Raw genomic sequence first — 25,029 nt, forward strand, 5'->3', positions numbered from 1 at the left:
AGGAAGCAAGTTAGTATGTTAGACTTATATATATATAAGTTAGTATATAACTATATATATATATAGTTAGTATGTTAGACTTGTAATAATATATAATGTCATTAAAAATTAAAAATGTGATAGTAATTAAGCCTTATATCTAATTTTTGAATTAATTTCTCTGCAAAACCTGCCTGCTTTAATTGTACTTTTTTCAGCTTTTGTGTTTTCCGCTTGGCACCTCGTGTTGTCAGGGGGGTCATAATTCACTTTTGAAGTCGTGCTCATCTGGCCAACTCGTTGTCCCACAAAAGCCCAGGAAAAGGCCATATGTTCCTGCCAAGGTAGCCTGGGAAGGCAGGAGAGTCGCTTCTCTTTTCTTGTGCCATCTGTTCTGCTTTAACTTCATTTTCTCCAGACCCCATGTCTAGCAAATATTGGGATAATAGATGGGAATTCTAATCAGCGAGGAGGCCACAGGGTTGTTTTCCAACAGCTTTGTGGTGACTTCACTCAAGTATTCCAAACATTCCTCCTGCTCTTTGGCATTGGAACAGTTAAAGTTTAGAACTGGGATCCTGAAGTTTGAATATACAGGCAGATAAATATAAATTCTGTCTAAACAATGAATATCCCGAGGCCCTGCTATGAAAACAGGAGATGGGAAAAGCCTTTCCAGGACTCTGAAATAAAGGAGCAAATCCTTGGATTGCCCCAAGTGGCCTGAACCAAACTCACCGCTGCACTTTCCCCTTGGAGTTCCTCATTCCTGCCCACGTGCCACTCCTTCCCAGCCCAGCACGGGCATTCCTGCAGCCCCAGGGATTAGGGAACTGATCTGGGTTAAGACTAATCCAGCAGAAATACCCAAATCGGCTCCCTTGGCTGATCCACTTGGGAGCAGCCTTGGAGCAGGGGCCGAGTTGTGCCCTCTGACACGAGGAAGGGGCTCCACCTTGGGGGTTTCCTCCTCACATTCCAGGGAAAGGAAGGAGTGAGGACAAAAACCTGGTGCCCCCACAGTGTTCAAGCTTTGAGGAGCCAACAGAGCCCTGGTTTAAGCCAGGCCTAGATTGGTTGAGCTCTGCTTTGGGGAAACCTGAAAATCCTGCGAGCCCTGTAGTTAGTCCAAGCTTAATCATGCACAGATATTTCCCCCCACTCTTAATGCTGGTTCTAAGAATAAAATTAAACACAAGGCTCTGCTTAGGCCGAGTTTGTGACTCACCATCACATGTTCAAGTCACAGAATTCCTCGTAGCTGTGTTTGTTTTGGGAGAAAGTCTACAAGGCATTTTGGGAGAAGAAAGTCTGCAAGTCTATAATCTACTCTCAATGGGGGTTTTTATGTTAATTTTTTTTAATGTTAATTTTATTACTTCTTTTTATGTTAATTTATGTATGTATGTATATGTGTGTGAGTGTATATAAAGAGAGAAAGTGTGGATATAAATCAGATATAAATAAGCAAAACCGGGCATCTTTTGTACCATTTCAGTTCCCTGAAGTTTTCTGGTGGCTCATCTCAGGAATATCTCCTTTAAGAGCCCTGTTATCCCTTCTCCAGCTGTGTGGGCTCTGTTCCCACAGCCTTAAATCCTGTACAAATGTAAAGCAGAGGAGGATAAGGCCAGACCTGGACCCTGCCTTGGACTGTAGGGAATTCTCCTGATCCTGTGTTTGTGGTCAATGAAAAAAAGGGATCCTTCCATTGGGAACTTCAGGGTGATTTGCCTTTCTGCAGCCCTTTCAGTCCAAGGTGTGTTTCCTTGCAGGAAGAAGAGGCTTTATCGCAACAAAACGGGCAAAGAAACACAAACACTTGAAGAAACAGCACTTCTCCAATTCTTCCCAAAAGTCCAGAGCCCCACCAGATCCTGGTGGATTCCAGCCACCAGTCTTCCTGCTTGGAGGTAGGTGAGTCCTCTCTTTACGTCTCCTGCTGGTGGCCCAGAGAAGGTGAGAATTCCCCATCCCTGGAAGTGTCCAAGGCCAGGCTGGAGCAACCTGGGATAGTGGAAGGTGTTGCTGCCCCATGGCAGGGGGTGAGACTGGATGGGTTTTAATGTCCCTTCCCACCCACACCATCCTGGGATTTCTCTCCTTGTCACATATTTAGATAATAAACACAGTGATTTCAAGTTTTACCATGATTTCTTCTATTTTCTTTGGTGTGTCACGAGTGTTTGGTGGGCTCGTTTATCCCCTGGTACTGTAGTGCCACCACTAGAAATGAAAGATAATATATTTATTTTTAGTCCTATGAAACACAGTGCAATGACTGAATATAATTTTGTGTGAGTCTGACACTTAACAAAACAATTATTGAAAATTAAAATCAGACTTGGAGGCTCCTGAACTGGTCCCCAAGGTTTTGCTGATGTTTCCCAGCGTGGAGCCCTTGGCTGTGGTTTGGAATTACCTGCTTTGGAGGGATGTTTTCCATTGATGCCACGGGGTAAATGGGAAAAATAACCTGAGAACCAGCCAATAATCAAGTTGATTGGTTCAGAAGAAATGCATTTCAAACCCACCCTCCTTACACTCCTCCGTGACAGCCCACAGTTGAAAAGTTGAATTTGTTTCTCTCACGGTTTTGTTTATTTTTCCTTTTTTTTTTTCTTCAGTATCTTTCGTTTTAGATGCACCAAATAACACCAGAGTTGTAAGAATATTGTATCTGCAGAGATTAGAGGGGCACAGGATTTTTTTAATCTGTTGGCACAGCCTCGTTATGTAAATAGAAAGCTCGCAAAGGGAGCCACGCAGCGAAAGGCTCTGGAAAAAACAGATGTTTCTTCCCCAAAAATACAGTCACCATGAGATTCCTGCAGCTTTGGAGGACTCTGGGAAGTTTAATGTTATGGATATGTGTTCAATCAGAAAATAAAAATATTATAATCCTTAAGTCCATTTTTATATCATCAGTACAGACAATTTTTGCCATTATTTTATTGACACTGTGTAATTTTAATAAGGTAAGAAATCAGGTTATTTATGCAAATTAAATTTTTATAATGCTTTCCTGTAGATTTCTTGAGGCCTTTAACAGAAGCTTCTTTCCCTGATGCTGCTCCAGTCCTTGCACTGTCCATGTGACCCAGTTTTTTTTTTTAAGCCCTGCTCTGACTAAGGTTTTATTCTTGGGCTGTTTCATCCATCTATTGGAATTGTTTCCAGTAAATTAGTTTTGCAGTGTTTGCTGTGATCAGCATTACATGCTCCAGGGGAACCCTTGGTAAAAATGGCTCTTATCAATACCTTTCAATGTGTGGAAACATTAATAAAGAATTTGAGATGAAGATTGTTTTATCCGTAGGGAAATTATGATCTAAAATATCTTTTTATGCAAATTCTTTAATGGGGGATTATCCCACCTTTCTATTTGATTTCTTACCATAAAGATAAGCTACATTGTGAAGTCATGGATTCTTATTTATCTGTAATTATATGAATGGTCATGTTTTGAAATAATTCAATAATATCTATGTGTTAGAATGGTCATGTTTTGAAATCTATTATTATATAATAATACCATGATATCATGATGGTCATATTTTGAAATAATTCAATAATACCTGCATAATATATCATAATGTTTTGAATTATATTATTTTATAATAATGGTCACATTGTGAAATAATTCAGTAATATCTATATATTGTATGATAATATCTCTGGACTGAATGTACATAATATTCAGTATAAAGAGCAGGTAAACCCTGTGACTTGTGTGCTCACACCCTGTTTGTTTGGCTTACCTGAAATTTTTTATTCCTATTTTTGTATCAGTGGGTTTCCTGTGACAGGAGAAGGATTTAACAACAGCCAAGAGCCTTATTGTGGTGACAAATGGCTCCAAATACGAAAATCAGAACAAATTCATTACGTTGTCTGTAGGATTTGAAACCCAGTGATGCTGCAGCTGTTTTAATTGAAGATTTATTTTGTAAAAGCTGTGAAATCCCAAATAATTCTGAATTTGATGCCTGTGCTGAGTCCTCAGACTCTCAGATCCAAGGTTTTAACCCCTTAGTTCTTTGGATGTGCCTCTAACCTGATGAGTTCCAAATCCATGTCACCCCTAAAAGAGTCTAATTAATTGATTTAAAGGGCTGTTGACTCTTCTTGGTGTCAGGGACATTCAAACACATCAATCATAACTCTTTAAAACCCAACCTTTTCATCCTTACTGGGAGGTTTTTAGTGTGGATTAGCACTACCTGAGGTGGCTGAAGACATGACCTTTTTCTTTGCCTACTAAGGATCCATACACTCATTTTTATAGGAATTTCCTCACTCTTCTGGCCAGTGAAACACCATCAAGTAATAAAAGGCATCTTTGTTTCTGCTCAGTTCCAATCAGAGCCATCCTACCCTTGAAAATCAAATATTCTTACGGTTTATATCAAGTAGTTGCACTAGGACTTACAAAGAGTGACCAAGGAAAGTGAAATAAAGACATTTGGCTCATTTTTTTAATTGAAACACTCTAATTATCTTCTCAGATGTAACACAGGGAGCAGGAATTCCTCAGATGAGGGGTGGGGGAAGCCCAGGAGCCACCTCGATGGACATAGGCCACTGTCGAGAGCACAACAGGAGACTGTCTAAAGCCAAGCTGAAAGTGCACCAAGAGTTTTAAGGAGCCTAAAGATCCCCAAGATAACCCCAAGCAAGACCATGAGAAGCAATGTAGGTGAGTATTCCAAAGTAAATCTCTGCGTTTATCGAGCTGAGAAACTCCTGGGTTTTGATTTTGGTGGTTTTACGACGCGGCAGCAAAGTTCCAAGGCAAAATATTTGGGCCAATATTAACAAAAATTAAAGAGAAGAACAGGCATCTTCAGCATTTGATGGTGCTCAAGTAGAGAAGGAAACAGTTTAGCCATTTATACCTTTGTAGAGGATGGACAGTGCACCCATAGGTGGAGTTTTGATAAGAGAACACAAAAAAAGATTTAAATGATTGCACGGAACCAGCATACGAAGAACAGCATTTGAAAGGTGAGAAAACTCCAAATTTTGTGTCGCGTGGAGTATTAGTCATATTTGGGAGCAATGTATCTTGCCATGATTGAACAACAGAGCTCCAGTTATCCATGCTGGAAAATATGCAGCACCACTCCTGACCTGGAATGTGTTGTAGCAGCAAAGTTGGAGCTGCCTTGCCCTGGGATCCAGCCAGAATTCCACGATATCAAATGAAATGCTCTTATTCTTATAGATTTTCATCATCAAAATACAAGGTTAGGGCCACGTCAACAACCAGCAGATGGGGAGAAAGAAGGGCCCAGGAAGCTCAAAGAACACGGGAAGCAGAGCTATAAATACCAGGCTAATTCCATAGCTTGGAGATTTCTCCAAAGCTTTTTTAAATCCCTCCAGAAAAGACTGAAGAGATCCCTGATCTGAAGTGCCCCAGTTGAAGGAATGTGTGTGGTTTTAATTTTTAAATAAAATTATGGCCATCTACAACGGGCTGTTGGGGCAGCTCAGCGAGTCGGTGCAGGGTCTGTGCTGTGTTTGCTACCTCAAAATAAGGTTTTTAAAACACATTGGCACGTTTTCATTCTTATCTTATTCATTTCTTCTTCGGAGAAAATACGTAATTTTACCTACCTGATCACCTTGGAACCAATAAGTGCAATATTCCCACAGAACACTGGATGTTCACAGCTCATTTTGAATTTTTTTTTTTTAGAGAACTGTCTCTTCCAACCAACACAAATCAGTCTTCTTTGGGGGAAGTTTATGAAAATAGGGAAGATATTTTGATTTTTTTTTTTTTGTTTTTTTACTTTACATTTAGAAATGTTACCAGTGGAACCTGAAATTGAGGGTGCACTTAGAAATATTTACTAAATTTAATACTGAATACTTTTAACTCTTGAAAGCAAGTATCAGATTCGATGGCACTCCAAGGAGGGTTTTATTTTCATGTTTTAATTGAATTTGGTGAATCTGTGATGTTGACAGGTCCTAAGACATGTGTCAGTAGAAAACCTGGATTATGAGATAAGGGAATTGCTGAGTGTATAAGCAAAGGGATTCTTTATAATTATTTATTTATTATTTGAAATAATATTTTAAAATATTTATTATCAAAATGCCATTTAAATATTTATTATCAAAATACTATTTAAAAATGTTTCTCTATTATTAAAATTTAAAACAAACCAATTTTATTAAAACTGGTGTTAGCCAGAAGAAGCCAAAGGGGAGAAAAGCAGGACTGATGAAAGAACAGCTGAAAGGATTGGGTTTGTTTATTTTATTTATTGTGGGAGAAAAGGGAACACTGTAGGATGGGCAGAAAAAAAGAGATAAGAGGTTTTTATCAAAGCAATGGTGGGGGTTGCTCTGTAGATTTAAAAAAAATACTAGAAAACAAGTTAATTTTGCACAAAGGCTAATTTGGGATAGACGAGGGGGAAAAAACAGACCAAATTTTTTTTTTGTTTGCCTCATATGTGACTGGAAATGTAGATGAAAAACCGGGATATTTTTCTTAAGGAACTTTTAAAAATGCATTAAAAGGGAGATTTCAGACGATTTCTATAGTTTTGACCTTCCCCAGTGGCCGTTTTACTCTCCTGAGATCCCTCTTTGCACCCTCAGTTTCTCTGATTCTCTCAACCTAAATTTTGGGATTAACTTTCTCTTGTTTTCCCTGCGAACTTTTCCTGTTCCTGACAATACCCTTCAGTTGAAAATGAGTAAAATCAGTAAGATGAGTAAAAATGAGTATACTGCAGTAAAAATGAACCAAAAGACCTTTTTTAATCTTAAATAAAATGCTTTGAAAAAGGCTCCGATTTGAAATGGGAGTGAAATCCAGCTCGAGCAACATTTTTGGAAGTTTGCCACAGGTTTCCCTGAATTCAGGTGAAGTATAACATAAAAAAATAAACACCTGCAGAACAAAATGAGGCCTGTTTTCCCTGTGTGTGTCTGGAATTCTGATTTCCCAGATTTTCCTGCCGGGAGTTTACGGCATTTATGGCACCGATGGCTTTGTTTATGTTTGTTTGTGGGTTTATCTTTGTTATTGGCCTAATTTCTTTTGATCAAGTGTTAAATATATTGTGATAAAGAGGTGACTAAGTTCTTCTTTGCCCACATTTTTCCACAATAACTCACTTCTTTTTGGAGCAGGGACCAGAAAATTCTCACTATCTGTGTCAGGCCTGAATTTCCAGAGCCATTTTTGGGGCCTACTCAGAGAATAAAGGACCGGTGGAGCTGTAATCAGCATTTGGCACAATCCAGCCCTTAGATTGGGATGAAAAAGTGTATTTTCAAGGTTCTTATCTTCTTTGGAGCTTTGTTCTTGAACTCTTGGATGTGCTGAACCCTTGAAGGCCCACATGGTTTTAATTTCTGGGTGCCTGTGGGCCTTACTCTCATTTTTCTCTTCCCTGCTTTGATGAGCTGGTGGAATTCTCTTGTGCTTGTCGAGCTTGAATATGATTCACCCTTTTGTTTCCTTCCTTCTGAAGAGAATCAAGCCCTTTTTTTGTCTGGTTTAGTGCATATTCAGCCTATTTCACATGCACTAAAACCGGGTTTTACAGCAGATCAGGTGAGCTAAACCAGGGACACAGAGCTGAGGGTCCTCACCAGGTCCCGCCTTGCTCTGCTTTAAACATAAATATGTCGTGTTTGGGGGGGCAAAAAACGTCCAAGGAATGTTTGCCCCGGAATAAAGAATAAAATATTCTATCATAAAATCAACTGTTTCATTTTCCAGGAGCCAGACTGGAGCCTTCACCCTTTATGGGACAGTGAAATCCGTCCTTATCGAGGTGTCGGCGTGAGCACGTCTGATAATTGTCACGGAAAAATTTGTCCCCAAAATACACAGACAAGAACATTTGGGCACTTTCCTTCTTTTTTTAGGCTAAAAACACCTTGGCTTGCTTAAAACTAAATCTCAGAGTGAAGGGGATGGGGCAGCCAGACACTCGTGAAGCACAAAAATCTGATTTGAGACTAGTGGGGTGTGTACAGTCAAGAATTTTGATCATCTGTGTTACCAGAATACAGATTAAACTCTAGTAAAGCTGATTTTTTTTTTTTTAAAAAGAGAACTTAACATTAGCATTTTCTAAATATTATATTTTTTTTCCCCTGTGTTCGTGATGTTTTAGGAAATTAAATATGCACAAAATACGAAGTGGAAGCAGTAATTTTAAAGGAGAAATAATAACCTAAGAAACTCGAAGTATTTATAAATATGAATAAAAATCAATATTAATTAACAAAGAAATTATCTTTAATAATAAATAATAATTAATATCTTGAAATAATAATATCTTAACATCATAAGTGGAATATATTGCTCGCTATTGCTTCTCTTTTAACTGTTTCAACTGATTCTTTTTCAGCTTGGAAAGAACAAGATGAACAGACCCACCTTCAATCTGATGCTTGATGAGGAAAAAGGTCAGGCTTTTTCGAGTTTTATTTGAATCCTGTGCCCCTCTGGCAATTAGTGCATTGAAAAATACTTTATATGGGCATTACTTGTTTCACAGCTCTTAAATAACAAAGCAAATGTGACGTTGTAGTGGCAGAATATTTTGAAATAAATGGTATATTCATGAACCAGCTGACTCAGAGCAGGGGAAGGGGGAGAAGAAGCTGGAGAAGGAAAGGTCATGTATACAAATCTTCATAAATCCATTTAAAAATGATTACACTTATAACTAATAGAGCTGGTGTAGCAAGGAAGGACTGTTTGGCATTTAAAAGGATTAAAACACACTTTTTTTTTTTTAATGTCTTTGAATCTCTGAGTCCTCTTTTAGAAAGTAGAGAACTGCCTCTCAAATAAAACAAAATAGTGGGGCCAAATTCTCCAAATACATTCAATTAGTAAGTAATTACCCATCATATTACACAGATTTGTAGCACCCCAGGGTTCAGAGGCAGCAAAAAACTCAACTATTATTCCATTAATGCCAGCTGAAGCTGTAGGTTTTGCACTGAGATGTCTGAAGAGATGTTTTTTATTGGTACCATATTTTTTTTAATACCTTAAGTGGATTTTCATTAGGGAAATTGCTGAGCAGAGCTACGTAATTCAGTGTAAACAGTGTAAAAAAATAGCACTTGGGGAGGAAAAAAAAACTCCCTGTGTCTAAAAATAGCCCAGTCATGTGATTGTTACTTTGGCACAAAAGCATAATTTATGGGTTTAATTTGCAGTCCTACCACAGTTCTGACGTTCCCCTGCACAGAAACTGGGGCTGAATTATTCCAATTATTCCACTCCTGCTCTGCCCTGACCGTCAGGTGTCTCACACAGAGGAGGGTTGTTTGGTTTATTGTGATCTCTGCTTTTAAGATGTGGGAGGATGGGTTTCATTTTTCCCCTTTCTTGCTTGATTTTTGGTCTCACAGTGCCCAGTTAATGGAGATCTGGGGTTATTCCCATAACTCTGCCCCGGAGCCTTTCGCCAGATTTCCAGGAATCCGGTTTTATTCCTGGTTTTTAGTTGCTCCTCTAAAATCTGGTTGAATTTTCAGGTTGAGATTGTGAAAGTTACATTTAAATGCTGTTTTCTTTTAAAATAAAACCTTTATTTTCCCGAATTTCCATTTCCCCAGTAACCTCTAAGTCAATAATGTCCAGCAAAACCGAACAATTACAAATAGTTTTTACCTCTTTATTTCCTGCATCTGTTTATTAGATACTTTAGGAACATTCTGTATCAAACATCCCTGAAATTCATATACTCTTCATTACAAAAGCATTGCAGGACTGTGTTTAATATATCAGATTCCAGGTTGCTGAGGGTGGGCACCAAGTTCCTCTTTCTTTAGACAATTTCCCCTGAAATAAAGTTGATTTAATAACATTTCTTCACTTCTTATTGACATCTAGCTCAGTAATATTCTATATAATAATATTCCCTAAGAAAGGTGTTGCTAACGGTGACATCACCCTCAGTTTATTTCTCTTACCTACCAAATATTAGTCTTAATTTTTAATAAATCTGGGAGCTGTCACTGTGTTGACACAAAGTAGGTCTGTCTCGTGTTTTTTGACCTATTTCCCTTTGTAAAGAATAAAATTAATGTGGTGGAAGGGCTGGAAAAGCATCATAACTCCTGTGTATTCTTCCATTTAATAAATTCTTACTGAAGAGCCAGGGCTGAGGGTTAAAAAGAAAATCCTTTTGTTTCCTGCCTTTTTTTTTTTTTTTTTATTACTGATGTAGGGCTTTTTTTTCTTTTTGTGAAAAGCCTTTCAGAGGTGCCCTGTGTGTTTTGTGCACGTGGAAGGTCTCGAAAGGGTGGATTTAATCCATCCTTTCACTGCCAAGTGACAACCACAGTTGCTCCCAGCTCTGGGAATTACACAGAAAAGTGTGTTAAAAGTCATGTTTAGAGAAAGTTTTGGGTGAAAAGTCATAGTTAGAGAAAATTTCAGGGTTTGGTGCTAAACATACAGGAAATAAAGTGCTAAAAAAATCCTACTCCTTCCCAGTTCCATTGGACAACTGTCATGGCACAGTTGAATTTCCTAAATTAAGGATACTTTGCAGCTCAGTGAACTCTGATTTTTCCCTGGACATTGATAGGAAGGATATCAGATGTATTTCTGATTAATTAACAGCAGAATTAATCAGGAATACGATGATCCACAATGCTCTAAGAGAAGGGATTTATATTATATATCTATATAATATATAATATATAATATATAATATATGTCTTAATGGTGTAGATTCCTGAATGGTAGGTCTGAAGGAGCTGCTTTGCCATCTAATCTTGGATATTTGGGAATTTAAATGCCAGAGGGTTCTGTGCATCCTGGTCCAGGTGAGCCAGGCTGGGAACTGGGGCGTGTCCACTGGGATACTGGGAAAACTCCTGGGCTGTGGATGTAGAGACAGGCACAGTGGCCTGGAATCTTGAGGGGGTTTTGCCATTTATGAATGAATTATCCAGACAGCTCCCATGGGATCATCCAGGTTGGAAAAGACTTCCAAGATCATCGAGTCCAACCCGTGACCAAACACCACTTGGTCAACTCACCCAGAGCACTGAGCCACATCCAGAGTGTCTTGAGCAATTCCAGGGAATCATTTCACAGAGTGGTGGCTTCCAATCCTAAAAAAATCCCCCAGCATCCAAAGTGGTATCAATTAGGAAAACATAAGCTTGGTTATAAAAGTCCTTTATTCAGTTGGAAATAACTCAGGATCAGAGGGGGTCGGACTGGTATGAACTGGTCTGGCACTGGGGTGATTTCAGATGTGTTATTTTAATGCAGTTATTCAGTGCTGGCAATGTATTCTTAATAATCAGGATTTAGGAGTAAGATAAAGGTGTGTTTTCACCCCAAAAGCTGAATTCTGTCATGTGTAAATCACATGTAAATCACATGCATGGCCGTTTCGTGGTCCTGGAGACCAACACAATGAGAGAAGATTGAAGGAAGGAAGGTTTCCTTTACACTTTTTGTTTGTTGAATCATCTCCTAAAAATAGCACTTCATCAAATATTCACCACTGGTCTAATTAGTCAGGAGAAAGCTGCTTTTCAGAGTGGGAAAGCATTCCCAAAAAGTGATGCAACGTTTGTATGGGATGAGATGATACAGGAGAATCCCAGCTGATTGCTTGGATAAACTTAAACAGATTAATAATGTGCAAACCATGACCAAACAAAAACTCCTTTTCACTCTGAGGGGAGGGACAATGATGCTTTTCAAGAAGCTAACAGTTCTTATTAATTCTAAAACCCCAATAATTTGGTTTGAGGGCATTTCCCATTCCAAATGTATTCTGTAGGTTTTTCTGTGCTACAAAGGAAAGCCTCGAAAATTAGGGTGTGATTTGTGTCTCCAGGCAGTGTTTGGTGTGTGTTCCAAGGCTTTGCAGAACTTTATTCCCAAAATGTGGTCATTCCATAGGTGACCACTGGGATTTGTGCATCCTTTGTGATCTTTGGAATTGCTGGGCACCGTTAAAAGTTCATGGAAAAAAAAGTAATGGAGCATCAAAAGTGATTGGAGGACAAGGGGGAGTGGTTTTAAACTGAAAAAGGAGAGATTTAGATTATATTTTAGTGGGAATAAATTCTTTACTCAAAAGGTTGGACAGGGCTTGGGGCAACGTGGGATAGTGGAAGATGTCCCTGCCCGTGGCAGGGGCAGAATGGGGAAGAGCTTTAAGGTCCCTTCCAATCCAAACTATCCTAGGATTCCATGATGATTCTATATTTTTGCAATATCAGAATCCAGGCAATTCGTATCTAATTTAATTTTTTTATTTTAACACCAAGTTTTCCCTTTCCCCACTTGACTAAAGAAGTTGTTAAAGCCAACACGAACAGCTTGAGCGTGCAGAGAGGCCCTAAAATGCAACATTTCAAAAAAAAAAAAAAAAAGAGAAAAAAAAGTGAGAGAGCCACCTTAAAAATTGAAAACATACCTTCAGCATATGAAAATTAGGGGAGAAATTTTCCATGGGGGGAAGGGGTCCAGGGGGAAGAACTCGGTGTAGTTTTGCATAGTTCTCCAGTGAAATATTTCGAAGGGTATTGTAATGGAACCCGATTGCAAAACAAATCTAAAAGGCATGTCCTGGCTCACGGGGAAAAGGAGGAATTGGGTTAGATGTGGAAAGTTGTGTTTGCTCGTGCTGAGATAACAGGAGTTGTCTGGAGCTGTGAGGAGGCTGTGGAGGAGAGGGATTTATTGCATGGGCTGATGGGAGTCAGGCCTTTGGGTGGGATCCAGTGTCCAGAATACCTTGGATTTGCTCCAGCTCCTTTCTATCCCAATCCAAGGTGTGGAACACTTCAGATGGAGTGTTCGGATGGGGAAGGGGATATTTCTGCAGTCGTGGAATTCACAGGATCACAGAATCCCAGGATCACCGAGGTTGGAAAAGCCCTCCAAGATCAGAGTCCCCCCCTGTGCCCGATGCCCCCCTTGTCCCCCAGCCCAGAGCACTGAGTGCCACATCCAGGCCTTCCTGGGACACCTCCAGGGATGGGCACTCCAAACCTCCCTGGGCAGCCCCTGCCAAGGCCTGACCACCCTTTCCAGGGAGAAATTCCTCCTGATGTCCAACCTGTCCCTCCCCTGGCACAGCCTGAGACCACTCCCTCTCATCCTGTGGGGTTGTAACTCCCTGGACTAGTGAGAAATGTAAAGGTTTGAGCAGTCTGGGGTTATGGAGTTAAATGAAATAACACACAGGAACTTTCCGTGGGGATTAGGGAGGGATTTCTGTACCAAAACATGGATGGGCACCTCTTCCCTGGGCCATTGCAGTGGTTACTGTAAGGACTGGGGGCTTTACTGCCTGCACTTTGTGGAAATCCAGGTGGAATTTGCTCCTTAGCCATTAATACCCGAAACATTTAGGAGCTGAGAACAAATAAATGTTATAAATTCCACTTTAGCAATTCTTACTTTCCACAGAATCTCAGAATCCCAGGAGGGTTTGGGTTGAAAGGACCTTCTGGATCATCCCATTCCAACTCCCTGACACCTCCCACTAGCCCAGGTTGCTCCAGCCTGGCCTTGGACACTTCCAAGGATCCAGGGGCAGCCAGAGCTTCTCTGCCCAACCTGTGCCAGGGCCTCCCCACCCTCCCAGCCAGGAATTTCTCCCTAATCTCTCATCTAAACCTGCCCTCTTTCATAAAAACATTTAAATACTTTCCACAGAAGAAGCAATTAAGGACTTTTTTTTTTGCTCCTTTTTGTGCTGTTTCACACCCTGAAGAAGGTTGATGTGATCAGTTGTGGTGGAGGTGGAATGAGATGTTAACTGAGACAGGGCACTGCAGACCAAGCAGAAATACAAGGCTTTTTCCAAGTATCTCTTGCAAAAAAAAAAAGCAGTTGTTGGATCTTATTTGCTCATAATGGATCCAGGGAAACTGCCCTAAACAGCAACGTGAGCCACACAAGGCTGGGCTGAGATGAGCAGCTTTCCCTTCACCCTGTGCTCCCACTATTTTAACTATGTATTTCCTGGTGTTGTCATGTCACAGAAGGTTAATTCTCACTCAGAATAACAGGGAAATTATTCCCCTATTTTAGCCTTCCACAGGACCTGCAGGAAATTCAGCAGGAAGGTAAATTCTGCCTTGGGTTGGATGGAACATCATCTGCTCCCTCCTTAAGCAGGATAAAACCAATCCAACACCAGGATTCCTGAGCTGTTGCCAAGAGCTTCCAAATCCTATTCCCGTGTCCCAGAGTGAGGATTGTTTGGACAAGGTGTCCCTGTGACATTCCCTGGGAGCTTTGCTGGGCAGGAGCTCCTCAGTCTCCTGGTCCCTTCCCCAGTCTTGTCCAGCCAAGGATTACATCCTGTTGGAGTGCTCCAAAGTCTTGGGAAGTGGAAGCAGATCCCTGCAGATCAGGCTATTCCAGAAGGCTTCATCCCACAGCAAATCTGAAATCTCAGAATCTTTAAGGTTGGAAAAGGCCTCCAGGTCCAACCTTTGCCCAAATCCCCCCCGTGTTCTTCAGATCTCAGCCCTTCAGTCCAGGGGCTCTGCCCAACCTGCTCCTCTCTGCTCCTCATCCTTGGAAATATTCCAGGGGTTTTTCTTTCCCCACGGAGCGTTTGGAGCTTTACATTTGTAAGTGGCACATCTGAAGAGAATGTTCTGTGTTAGGGGACTTGAGGGAACATTCCCAGGACTGTGTTTATGCCTCTCCAGTCTTCCTTTAGGAAGGAGCTGTTATTCCTGTTCAATGTAGATTTAATGTGGTGCTCTTGCAGAAATGTGGGATCCTGAGTCTCCATGTTCCATTTCTAGCTCAAAAAAAACCCCTTTTCTTATTAAAATCAGTCAGGTCTGTAAGGTTTACTGTGTTTTAACATGTTGGCATAACAGAGGTGTCAGGAATGAGGCAGAATTGACAAGTGATCCCAAATAAAACCTGTTAATGTTGTTACTCCAACCGTCATCGGTGCCTTTTGTGTTTGAATTTTAGGATTGCTGTTTATTCTGATGGATTTACTGTTTCAATCCCACATTCCCATATTTGTCTCACCTTAACAAACCACCCAAACTCGAGAGCTCACTCTCACCTGGTCAACTTGGAAAGCTGTTTTGGGGAAATAACATAATTTTGGGGGAATAACATCATTGTGAACTTCTGTCATGAAGAGTTAAATCATGGGGAGGGGCAGGAATTATTCCTGAAGATATTCAGGAATAATTCCTGAATATTCAGATTGTTTCCCAGGTATTCAGAGATCAGTGCCTCGATGCTGCATTTTCCTCTTTTTACAACACAATTTTTGGAAAGATGATTATTTAAATTTAATCCGAATGCAGCGGTTTTCCATTTTTATGGATATTACGGAGCCCGGAAGCAGCTTCCTCCACATTAAATTCATTCAGGTTTATAAACAATTTTTAAAGGGCATTAATTTAGTCATCTGCTGATGGTTCTGAACAGAAGAATACGTGAAAATATTCAGTGAAAAGATGCATCCCTTAATTCACCCAAACTGTACATTAACTGTGCAATAGCAGCTTCACTCTTGTTGCTTTTAAGATGTAGTTGCATCCACGTATAAGTAGAATTTGCTGGCAGGTTTATATTTACTCTAAGCCTTGTTTTAATGGTTTTGAAAATCTTGGTTTCAATCTGACATTGAAAATCTTGGTTTCAATCAGACATTGAAAATCTTGGTTTTAAGCTCTTTAAATGGCTGCAGCTGGGCAGAAAGATTTGGGGAAAACGCCTCACGTCTGTCCTGCATCCTTGTTTTTCAGGCTGTTTTGTTGGAGCCAAGGAGTCATGAAAGAAACCCAAGAAGACAACTTGGACAGCGAGCAGAAGATAAAAAGCAAACAGAAAGAATGTGGCATACAAAGGGTGTAATACCTGGAGGTACTGGAGCTGACTCATATTTATAAAAAAAATGAGACGAGCTTTCACCAAGTACAAGTTCTCTTAAGCCAGTCCTCGAGCTGGGAGCCATGCTGGGGAACTAGGAATTCTCCTTTTCCCCTCCTCCTTTCTGGCAGGTAACGAAAGGATTGGCGAATTATGATTTGCCCAAGTCGGAAGCACTAATTTTTTTCCTCTCTAGAGTTCGTCCTTATGAATAGATAAGGAGTTTAAACCTTGCATATTTAATGTGGACTGTGGTGGGAAAGTGACTCGTTGAACCAAAATGGCCACTCGGAAGGACTTGGTTTCAAACTGAGCTCGGAGCCTCCCGATGCACTTTGTCCGATTCGGGATCAGCCGTGCTGCAGGGCCTGCTCTGGGAGGCCAGGATGACATGTAGGAGAAGGAGATCCCCCTCCTGTTGATATCTCCGGAGACTCACGAGCAGAAACGGGAAAATGAATGGTGGGAAGGAGTGTGACGGAGGGGACACGGACGGAGGGCCACCAGCAGTGCAAGTTCCCGTGGGGTGGCAGCGGCGGGTGGACCAAAGTGGAGTTCTCTACATCAGGTAAGGTCACCCCAGGAGCTCCTGCTTTCCTTGCTCTGGGAGTTCTGTCAATAAATTAATTCACTCTGCCAGTTAGGCCAGTAAATGAGGGACTCGGCTCCTTCCTCGCGCTCAAAAACGTCACGGGAAACTTGTTGTTTTCCGAGTGGATTTTTGAAGCTGAAGGAGGGCAGGGTGAGATGGGATATTGGGATACTGGGAGGGAATTCTTGGCTGGGAGAATGGGGAGGCCCCGGCACAGGTTGGGCAGAAACGCTGTGGCTGCCCCTGCATCCCTGGAAGTGTCCAAGGCCAGGTTGGAGCAACCTGGGCTGGTGGGAGGTGTCCCTGCCCATGGCAGGGGATGGAATGAGATGATCTTTAGGTCCCTTCCATCCCGGATTATTCCAGGATTCTGTGATGCTTTTGAAAGGGAATTTAAGTTACGTAACTACTTAATACCTGTAGAACTTCTGTGGCTACTCAGTAACTCCAAAAACCATCACTTTTGTTATGCCCATGAAAGTTCTCTGTTCACTATCACTGCTGTTCTCCAGCAAGATTTACTCTCCTATGGATTCCTCACATCTCTCCTGTAGGAAAAGAAACAGGAACATAAGCCTAAATCCAAAGTTTTAGGTACTTTATTTGTTTATTTTCGTAGCTTATTTGGATTTTTTTTTTTTTTTTGGCTTTGCCCCGGAACGGTCACGAAGAAATGCGTTGAAATTGGTATTAAATCAATGTGTTCAGACAAACAGACTGTAAATTAAATGTTATTGGAAAAAAAAGATCAAATCAGCTTTAACAAAACGTGGGGAGAGCAAGTTTGCATCACACAGGTCCAGCCTGTTATTTGCTTAATCTCATTCCACTCTTCTGTCATTAAAATAACCGGTCCCTCACAACATTTTATGTATTACCAGGACAAAACCCTTTAATGAGTCAAAGCCTGCTCCAGTTTTACACTAAACTACCATAAAAGATCAGATGCAGTCCGGGATTTCTTGTTGATGTTCCCAATTAGCAGAATCCAACCAAATCCGTGTCAGCGATACCCATAGCAAGAGAGAAATCGCCTTCCCTTGCACTTCTCATTACAACTCTAATTTACTGGGCCTCTGCCTGAGTTAAAAATCAATGAGAAAGGAAAAGTTCTGGGTTGGTTGAGGTTGTTTTTTTTTTCCCAATAATCTTTATATCCAGGCACCAGGACATCGAATGCTTTGGTATTTTTACATGATCCCACCTGCTTTTGAACTTGGTTTTCTGCAGCTCTGAGAGGTTTCATACATTTCCTGCAGCCTTGGGAGTGATTGTGTTATTTCTACCCTCTTGCCACGTATTTTTTTATTCTTTAATTCAGTGGTTAAAGGGTAGAAGTCAAATAGTCCCATCTCCTGCTTGACATGGAGCATCCACAGGGCTCAGCCAGGGCAGCTGGATCTCCAAGGATTGAATCCTGCTCTGCCCTGAAGTGTGCACAGCATTTATGGAGACAAGGAAAGGTCAAACAATATTGACTCCACAGCTATCCTAGGGAAAATTAGTGGATATATTAAGATCTGACATGATTTAACCAGGGTAGATGATCCCAGCTGAATAAAGACCTTGTGTTTGTGCTCCCCTGTAAAGCACACAGGCTTTGCTGGCAGCTGGCAGCAGTTGCTTTGGATTAAATCAAGATTAAATCCATTAATTAACTAGTTTTTATTACCTGGTAAAAGCACTGAGTTGATTCTCAGGGCTTTGCTTGGTAAAACTGTGCTGCTGCCTTAAAGTAGGGCCTAAACCATCCCTGGAAGTGTCCAAGGCCAGGTTGGATGGGGCTTGGAGCAACCTGGGTTAGTGGAAGGTGTCCCTGCCCATGGCAGGGGGTGGAATGAGATGATCTTAAGGTCCCTTCCAACCCAAACCATCCTGTGATTCCATGGATTCTTACAAAGGAAGCGTGAGGAGATCTGTGCACACAAAAGAGACTTTGCAGTCATGGCTCTGCCCAGGAACAGGGAAAAAAATGGGCCTTTTTAAAATTTGGTGGTTTCTTGTGGACAAATAACCCTGGCTGTACGTGCAGGAGAGATGGTGGATCCCAAATCCCACAGATTCACTGGACTGACCTTCCTTCACACCCTCTGATCCATGAGCACAGTGTGGGTTTTTTTCCAGGCTCCAGGATCTCCTTGATCCTGAACTGGTCACGTGTGTCCAGTCAAACTGCACAAAAGGGTTATTTAAGATTGATTTATTCCAGAAATATTCCAGAAAAAGAAGCCTTTTTTTTTTTTGTTTACCCAGTCCTGACCCCAGAGCATATTTAACATGAATTTTTAAGCATCACAGAAAGTGTCTGTGGAGATCTTTGGTGCAGATGGGATGGTCCAGAGCAAATCCCATGGGAAGCTATTCCATGGGAATAGCTGTGGAGTGAGCATAGTTCAGGACAGGTTGGCAAAATCCAAAGGGATCGTGGTTCAACCAGTCTAGAGCTGAAATTAAAATAAATTGAAATCAAGAGCAGTTTTCCCCCTCCTCCCTGAGGATTGCAGACAGGGAAGGTTTGACTTCCTGACCTGTCACTTCAGCCCTATTTTTAGTTTGCTCTTTTATCTTCCTCACCCTCAAAACTGTCACTGTTACACAGATTCAGCCTGAGCACTTCTCCCAAAAATAACTATTCCAGGGCAAGTCTGGCAAATAAATCCCTGATTTAAAGTGTCAGCAGAGCTGGAAATGTCACTTGCAGATGTTGCTTTAGATGTCACTTGGTTCTTGTGCGAGAGGAGACGTTTCCACCTTGGGTTTTAAGCGCCAAAGTTTGTCACAGTTTGTTTGGAATTCGTTTTCCTGATCCAAGCTGTTCCACTTGGGTTGTTTTCATTAAAAATGGGGCTATTTACAGCTCCTGGCTCCTGGGTGGGCTGTTCCTCACTCCCACTGAGAGGGTCCAACTCTTAGCTGGATGAAACCAAACTTTGTGCAGCTTAAGAGACCTGGATGCAACAGTTTTATTTCCTTTAAAATATGTTTGAGAGGGGGTTTTTTTGGTGTTTTTTTAATAAGTCTCGTTGCAGTTCTTGACAAAAAACAAGAAATAATATGAAAAAAATGGTAAATATCAGCTCTCCCTGTGAGTTTTTAGACTGGCAGGTGCAAGTCATGACCTATCAAATAGCTTTTATTGATCATTTCTGTTCCTTTACAGTCCCAGTGGGTCTTTATTATCCTGCTTGGAGCAGGTGAAGACTTACTTGCTGACTGATGGAACGTGCAAGTGTGGCCTAGAATGTCCTCTTGTTCTTCCCAAGGTAAAGCAAAGCAGCATTTTGGGTCTTTACTGGAATATTTATGATGCCAGCTGATGTGCTGTGCCATGGCTCGACCTCTGTTCACATCATATATGTGTATATCAAATAAGTAGATTGCACCCAAAGTTATACCCTAAAATCCAAAAGTTAATCTCCCCTCTGCCTCCTCCCCTCTTGGAAAGGATCTGACTCAGCTATTAGAAATATATTTATCATTTCCAAACTTCCTGTCAATGTAGGAGCAGTCAAAGAGCTCTGAGGAACAGAGGAAAATTCCTGTATATTCTGTATAAAATTGAGGTGTGTTTGGTGAGTTTTCTGCCCATAATCATGGCTTAAACACTGGAATTTTCACTCCCAGGTGTTCAATTTCGATCCTGGAGCTGCTGTGAAGCAGAGAACTGCTGAAGATGTCAAAGCAGATGAAGATGTCACCAAACTATGCATCCACAAGAGGAAGATCATTGCTGTGGCTACACTGCACAAAAGCATGGAAGCACCTCATCCTTCCCTGGTTCTCACCAGTCCTGGGGGTGGAACAAGTGAGTAGAGCTTAAATCCTGCAGAATCACTTAATAATCTTAATTTTATATGTGTAATTACTATGCAAAACCACCCCCGAAAGTCTGATGTGTCTGTGAGTGCAAAAATAAACAGATTTAAGGAATAAATGGAGTGATCAGAGATGTAGGGAGATAGAAAATGAGTCTAAATCAGGTCATTCCCAGCCTAAGAGCATGATTTTCTTGGAAAAGGTATCAGATTGTTCTAGAACAAAGAAAATACATTAACTCTCATCTTTTGGAACTGTGGCAGTATGTCTGATATTCTGTCACATGGGAAATTAGAGGAGCAGAATAAAGTGATTATGAACGGATTAGGACGTGGCTAAATGGGAAATTGTGTTGTAAAGGAGAATATACAGCAAAGGAGATCTCCACTGTAATTTCTCAAGGATTATTTTTAGGCACCAACCTGGATTAGCATTTTAATTATCCATGTCAACATAAAAAAAAAAAAAAAGAAAAGAAGTAATTCGTTGGTGGCTGGGAGTTGACAGGTGTTACCAAAACAGGAGAAGGTCAAAACCACATTGTAAAACTGGGGGGATCACTGAGATCTGGAGTGAAAGAAAAGGTGTAACAACAAATCCTGATAATTCTGGGGGTGTTCACCTGGCAAAAAACAACTTTTAGCTGTAAATTATTGAGAAATGGGACCCATAAGATCAGATGGCAGGATGGTGCTGACCAGTGTGAAGTTTAACCCACGCTGTTCACAGGACCGATTTTCACATTGAAATTTAGGATTTTAAACCTCTGTTTACATTTTTTTTCAATGTCATTTCATTTCTAACTAACAGTGCAATTTCCCAAGGTGCTACACATTTTCCTCCTTAATTTTTTTGATGAGTAGTCCTTAAATGTACTTAGTAGTACATTCTTGTTTTCAAAAAACTAGCAGAATGAAGGAGGTGAAACCAGGTAAGTATTCAAGACGTGAGTGACATTAGTGTGCTTTTACCTTCTCTGCTGGTCAGAATTTTGTGCCCTAAGCAAAGAAGAAGATTTCCCAATAAATGGCCTTTGCAAGCAAAATATCTTTTCATTTTCACACCCTTACATGTGACCATTTGCTTAGTTCCAGCATTCAAGGTGAGGCCTCTCATTTTATTTTGCAGTTCAGCCTTGAGTTTTGTCCCCTAAATGACACTTTGGTTGTATTTTGGGACAGGTAAAATGTTTGTTTCTGTGCTGGTGTGGCTGGTCGTGCAAATAGGATGAAGGCAGGAATGTCACTCTGCCCAGGCTGAAGGAGAGATGGGAATGGGATTCTTGCAAGCAGCAGAATTTCAAGGCACCTCTGAGTTCCTTTGAACGTGGAATTTGCAGCTCCCAATTGGAGTTTGCACATTCGGGGGCTCCGTGCCAAGCGCTCCGAGCTGAATTGCAAATTCCCAGAGCAGCACAACTGGCAGAAAGTCCCCCAGACTTTGGAGCTGCTTCTGATGATATTCTGAAAGTAAAACATTGGGGATAAAAAAAAAAAATCTTTTTAAATAAAGATGGGAGGTGGCCTCGTGCTTGTAGGGAGGTCTGGGTTCAAAAGTGGGAATTTTTCCCTTGTAGAGGGGTTCCTGTGTCAACATGTGCAAATATCCCCAAGGCTTTTATCCTGAAAACAACCACCTAAAGCATCCAGAATCCCTCATCAGGGACAGTGTTTGGGACAGCACCTGGGAAGTGAGTCTCAGTCCTGGCTGGGCTTTGTTCCTCTTGTCCTCAATAGATGGTGCCAGAGGCTCCTTTTCCCTGCGACAGCGGCTCCCTGCTCCTGCCAGAGGGCTGCTGCTGGAAATCCGAGAGTGGGACGCTGGAGGTGATGGTTAGAAAAGACAGAAGGGCAGGAGAAAGGTTTCCAGTTGTCCATATTTATATGGGATATTAAATTAAGATCTGTACAGGGCGACAGGCGCCGTTCCGGCAGCTCCTCAGTGCCTGGGGTTTCATTCCTGTGGAAGCCAAAGTTTAGCCAAAGGCTTCCTTGCTTTTAGGAATGTTTTCACACGCTGTAGTTCTGCACTGAAAAACCTGTGATGCTGCGTTTCCAAACAGTGACTGTTGTGTGTTTTTAACACCAGGTGCAACTCCAGTAGTTCCCACTCGAGCAGCAACTCCGAGATCCGCGAGGAATAAACCGCATGAAGGAATTACAAATTCCGTGATGCCGGAATGTAAGACTCCTTTCAAGCTGATGATTGGGGCATCCAATGCCATGGGGAGGCTGTACGTGCAAGAGATGGCCGGGAGCCAGCAGCCAGAGCTCCATCCTGTGTATCCCAGGCAGAGGTTGGGGAGCAGTGAGCTGGGACAGAAGTCTCCATACCGGGGCAGCCACGGCGGGATGCCCAGCCCGGCTTCCTCGGGATCGCAGATCTACGGCGACGGCTCCATCTCTCCCAGGACTGACCCGCTGGGGAGCCCCGACGTTTTCACCAGGAACAATCCCGGTTTCCACGGAGCTCCCAACTCCAGCCCCATCCACGTGAGCAGGACGCCGCTGTCGCCGCCGTCGGTGATGCTGCACGGCTCCCCCATCCAGTCATCCTGCGCCATGGCCGGCAGGACTAACATACCTCTGTCCCCCACCCTGCCCACCAAAAGCCCCGTCATGAAAAAGCCCCTGTGTAGCTTCCCCGCGGGGATGGAGATCCCGCGGGCCATGTTCCACCACAAGCCCCCCCCGCAGGGCCCTCCCCCGCCCCCGCCCCCCCCTCCGCCGCCGTCGTGCGCCCTGCAGAAAAAGCCATTGCCATCCGAGAAGGATCCCCTCGGCATCCTGGACCCCATTCCCAGCAAGCCGGCGAGCCAGAACCCCGTGATCGTGCCCCCGTCCCCGTTCCACGCGAGCGCCCACTCTCAGGTACCCGTGATGAATGTAAGCATGCCCCCCGCCGTCGTGCCCCTGCCCAGCAACCTGCCCCTGCCCACCGTCAAACCCGCCCACGCCAACCACGCGCCCCACGGCCAGAGGGTCCAGCACTCCGCCTCCACCTCCCTGTCCCCGTCGCCCGTGACCTCCCCGGTGCACATGATGGGCCCCGGGATGGGGAGGATCGAGGCCTCTCCCCAAAGGTCGCGCTCTTCCTCCACGTCGTCGGATCACGGGAATTTCCTGCTGCCCCCGGTCGGGCCGCAGTCGGCCTGCGGCGGCATCAAGGTCCCTCCCAGGTCGCCGAGGTCGACCATAGGCTCGCCGAGGCCGTCCATGCCATCCAGCCCTTCCACCAAGCACGATGGACTCGGCCAGTACAAGGACATCCCCAACCCGTTAATCGCTGGAATGAGCAATGTACTGAATCCTCCCAACAATGCAGTTTTTCCCGCTGCATCGGCTGGAAGCGGTTCCTTGAAGAGTCAGCCCGGTTTGCTGGGAATGCCTTTAAACCAGATCTTGAACCAGCACAACGCTGCCTCTTTCCCAGCCAGCAGTTTACTGTCAGCAGCAGCCAAAGCACAGCTAGCAAATCAAAACAAACTCGCTGGTACCAACAACAGCAGCAGTAGCAACTCTGGACCTGTTGCCGGCGGCGGCAACTCCGAAGGACACAGCACTTTAAATTCCATGTTCCCTCCTGCTGCCAACGTGCTCCTCCCCACCACGGAAGGGCAGAGCGGCCGAGCAGCACTGAGAGACAAACTGATGTCTCAGCAAAAGGATCCTCTGAGGAAAAGGAAGCAGCCCCCCACCACGGTGCTGAGCCTGCTGAGACAGTCCCAGTTGGACAGTTCTGGGGTTTCCAAAGCCGGATCCGATTTGATAAGAAAGCAGAGTCAAAGCTCCTTCCCCATCAGCTCCATGTCGCAGCTCCTGCAGTCCATGAGCTGCCAGAGCTCCCACGTGAGCAGCAATAGTTCCACGGGCTGTGGGAGCTCCGGCTCTGCCCTGCCCTGCTCCGGGAACCAGATGCATTTCCCGGAGCCTGCCCTGAGCTCGGGCGGCCTCCAGGCCCCGCTGGCACCGGGGCTGCCCCTGCGAGGGGAAGGGCTGCACTGCCACGGCCCCAACCCTGCCTTCGGGCACGGGGCCAGCCCGGGCAGCACCAACCACCTGGCAGGGCTCATCAGCCAGATGCAGGCGGGCGGGAGCTGCGGGATGCTCCCGCAGTCGGGAATGGCTTTAGGAAACTCCTTGCACCAGAACCCACCTCAGGCGCGACTCCAGCCACCCTCGGCTCCGGTGATCCCCAACAGCATCGGCAGCAGCTGTAACCAGAGCAGCCCTGAAGCAGGTACGTGGCCTCCTGGGGGGATTCCCCTGCGCTTGAGCTCTTGGAAATATGGGATGGCTGGTTTTGAAGGGGTTCCTTCCACATGTCTGTGTTTTAAACTCGAGTTTACCCGTGTGAGAAGTCGGTGCTCATACCCAGGTACTGAGGTAAGAAGAGAGAAGGCTCACAGCGGCTTTCCAGTGTCTGCAGGGGCTACTGGGAAGCCACGGAGGGAATCTGCTTCAGGAACTGTAGTGGCAGGACACAGGGAATGCCTTCCCATTGCCAGAAGGCAAAGTTAGATGGGATATTGGGAAGGAATTCCCAGTATCCTGGCGGTGAGGGTGGGGAGGCCCTGGCACAGGTTGCCCAGATGAGCTGTGGCTGCTCCATCCCTGGAAGTGTCCAAGGCCAGGCTGGACGGGGCTTGGAGCATCCTGGGATAGTGGAAGGTGTCCCTGCCCCTGTCCCTGAGCTCTAAGGTCCCTTCCAACCCAAACCCTTCTGGGATTCTAATCCAAACCAGTGG

General features: G+C 43.4%; 1 protein-coding gene across 2 annotated transcripts in view; it reads left to right on the plus strand.

The window, feature by feature from the left end:
- MBD5 (methyl-CpG binding domain protein 5) overlaps positions 1–25,029 on the plus strand; it is a 110,227-nt gene that overhangs the window by 59,960 nt on the left and 25,238 nt on the right. Inside the window, exons 3-9 of one of the 2 annotated variants that reach the window (XM_032693047.1) lie at positions 1,755–1,896; positions 4,488–4,678; positions 8,370–8,427; positions 15,751–16,442; positions 19,627–19,729; positions 20,091–20,271; positions 22,371–24,521. In XM_032693047.1, coding sequence (XP_032548938.1) covers positions 16,330–16,442; positions 19,627–19,729; positions 20,091–20,271; positions 22,371–24,521 — 2,548 coding nt within the window. In that variant the 5' untranslated portion in view covers positions 1,755–1,896; positions 4,488–4,678; positions 8,370–8,427; positions 15,751–16,329. The remainder of the gene's footprint in view (positions 1–1,754; positions 1,897–4,487; positions 4,679–8,369; positions 8,428–15,750; positions 16,443–19,626; positions 19,730–20,090; positions 20,272–22,370; positions 24,522–25,029) is intronic. The other variant, XM_032693046.1, reaches the window with a different exon arrangement.

The sequence above is a fragment of the Chiroxiphia lanceolata genome, chromosome 7 (genome assembly GCF_009829145.1).
Source record: "Chiroxiphia lanceolata isolate bChiLan1 chromosome 7, bChiLan1.pri, whole genome shotgun sequence".
NCBI lineage: Eukaryota > Metazoa > Chordata > Aves > Passeriformes > Pipridae > Chiroxiphia > Chiroxiphia lanceolata.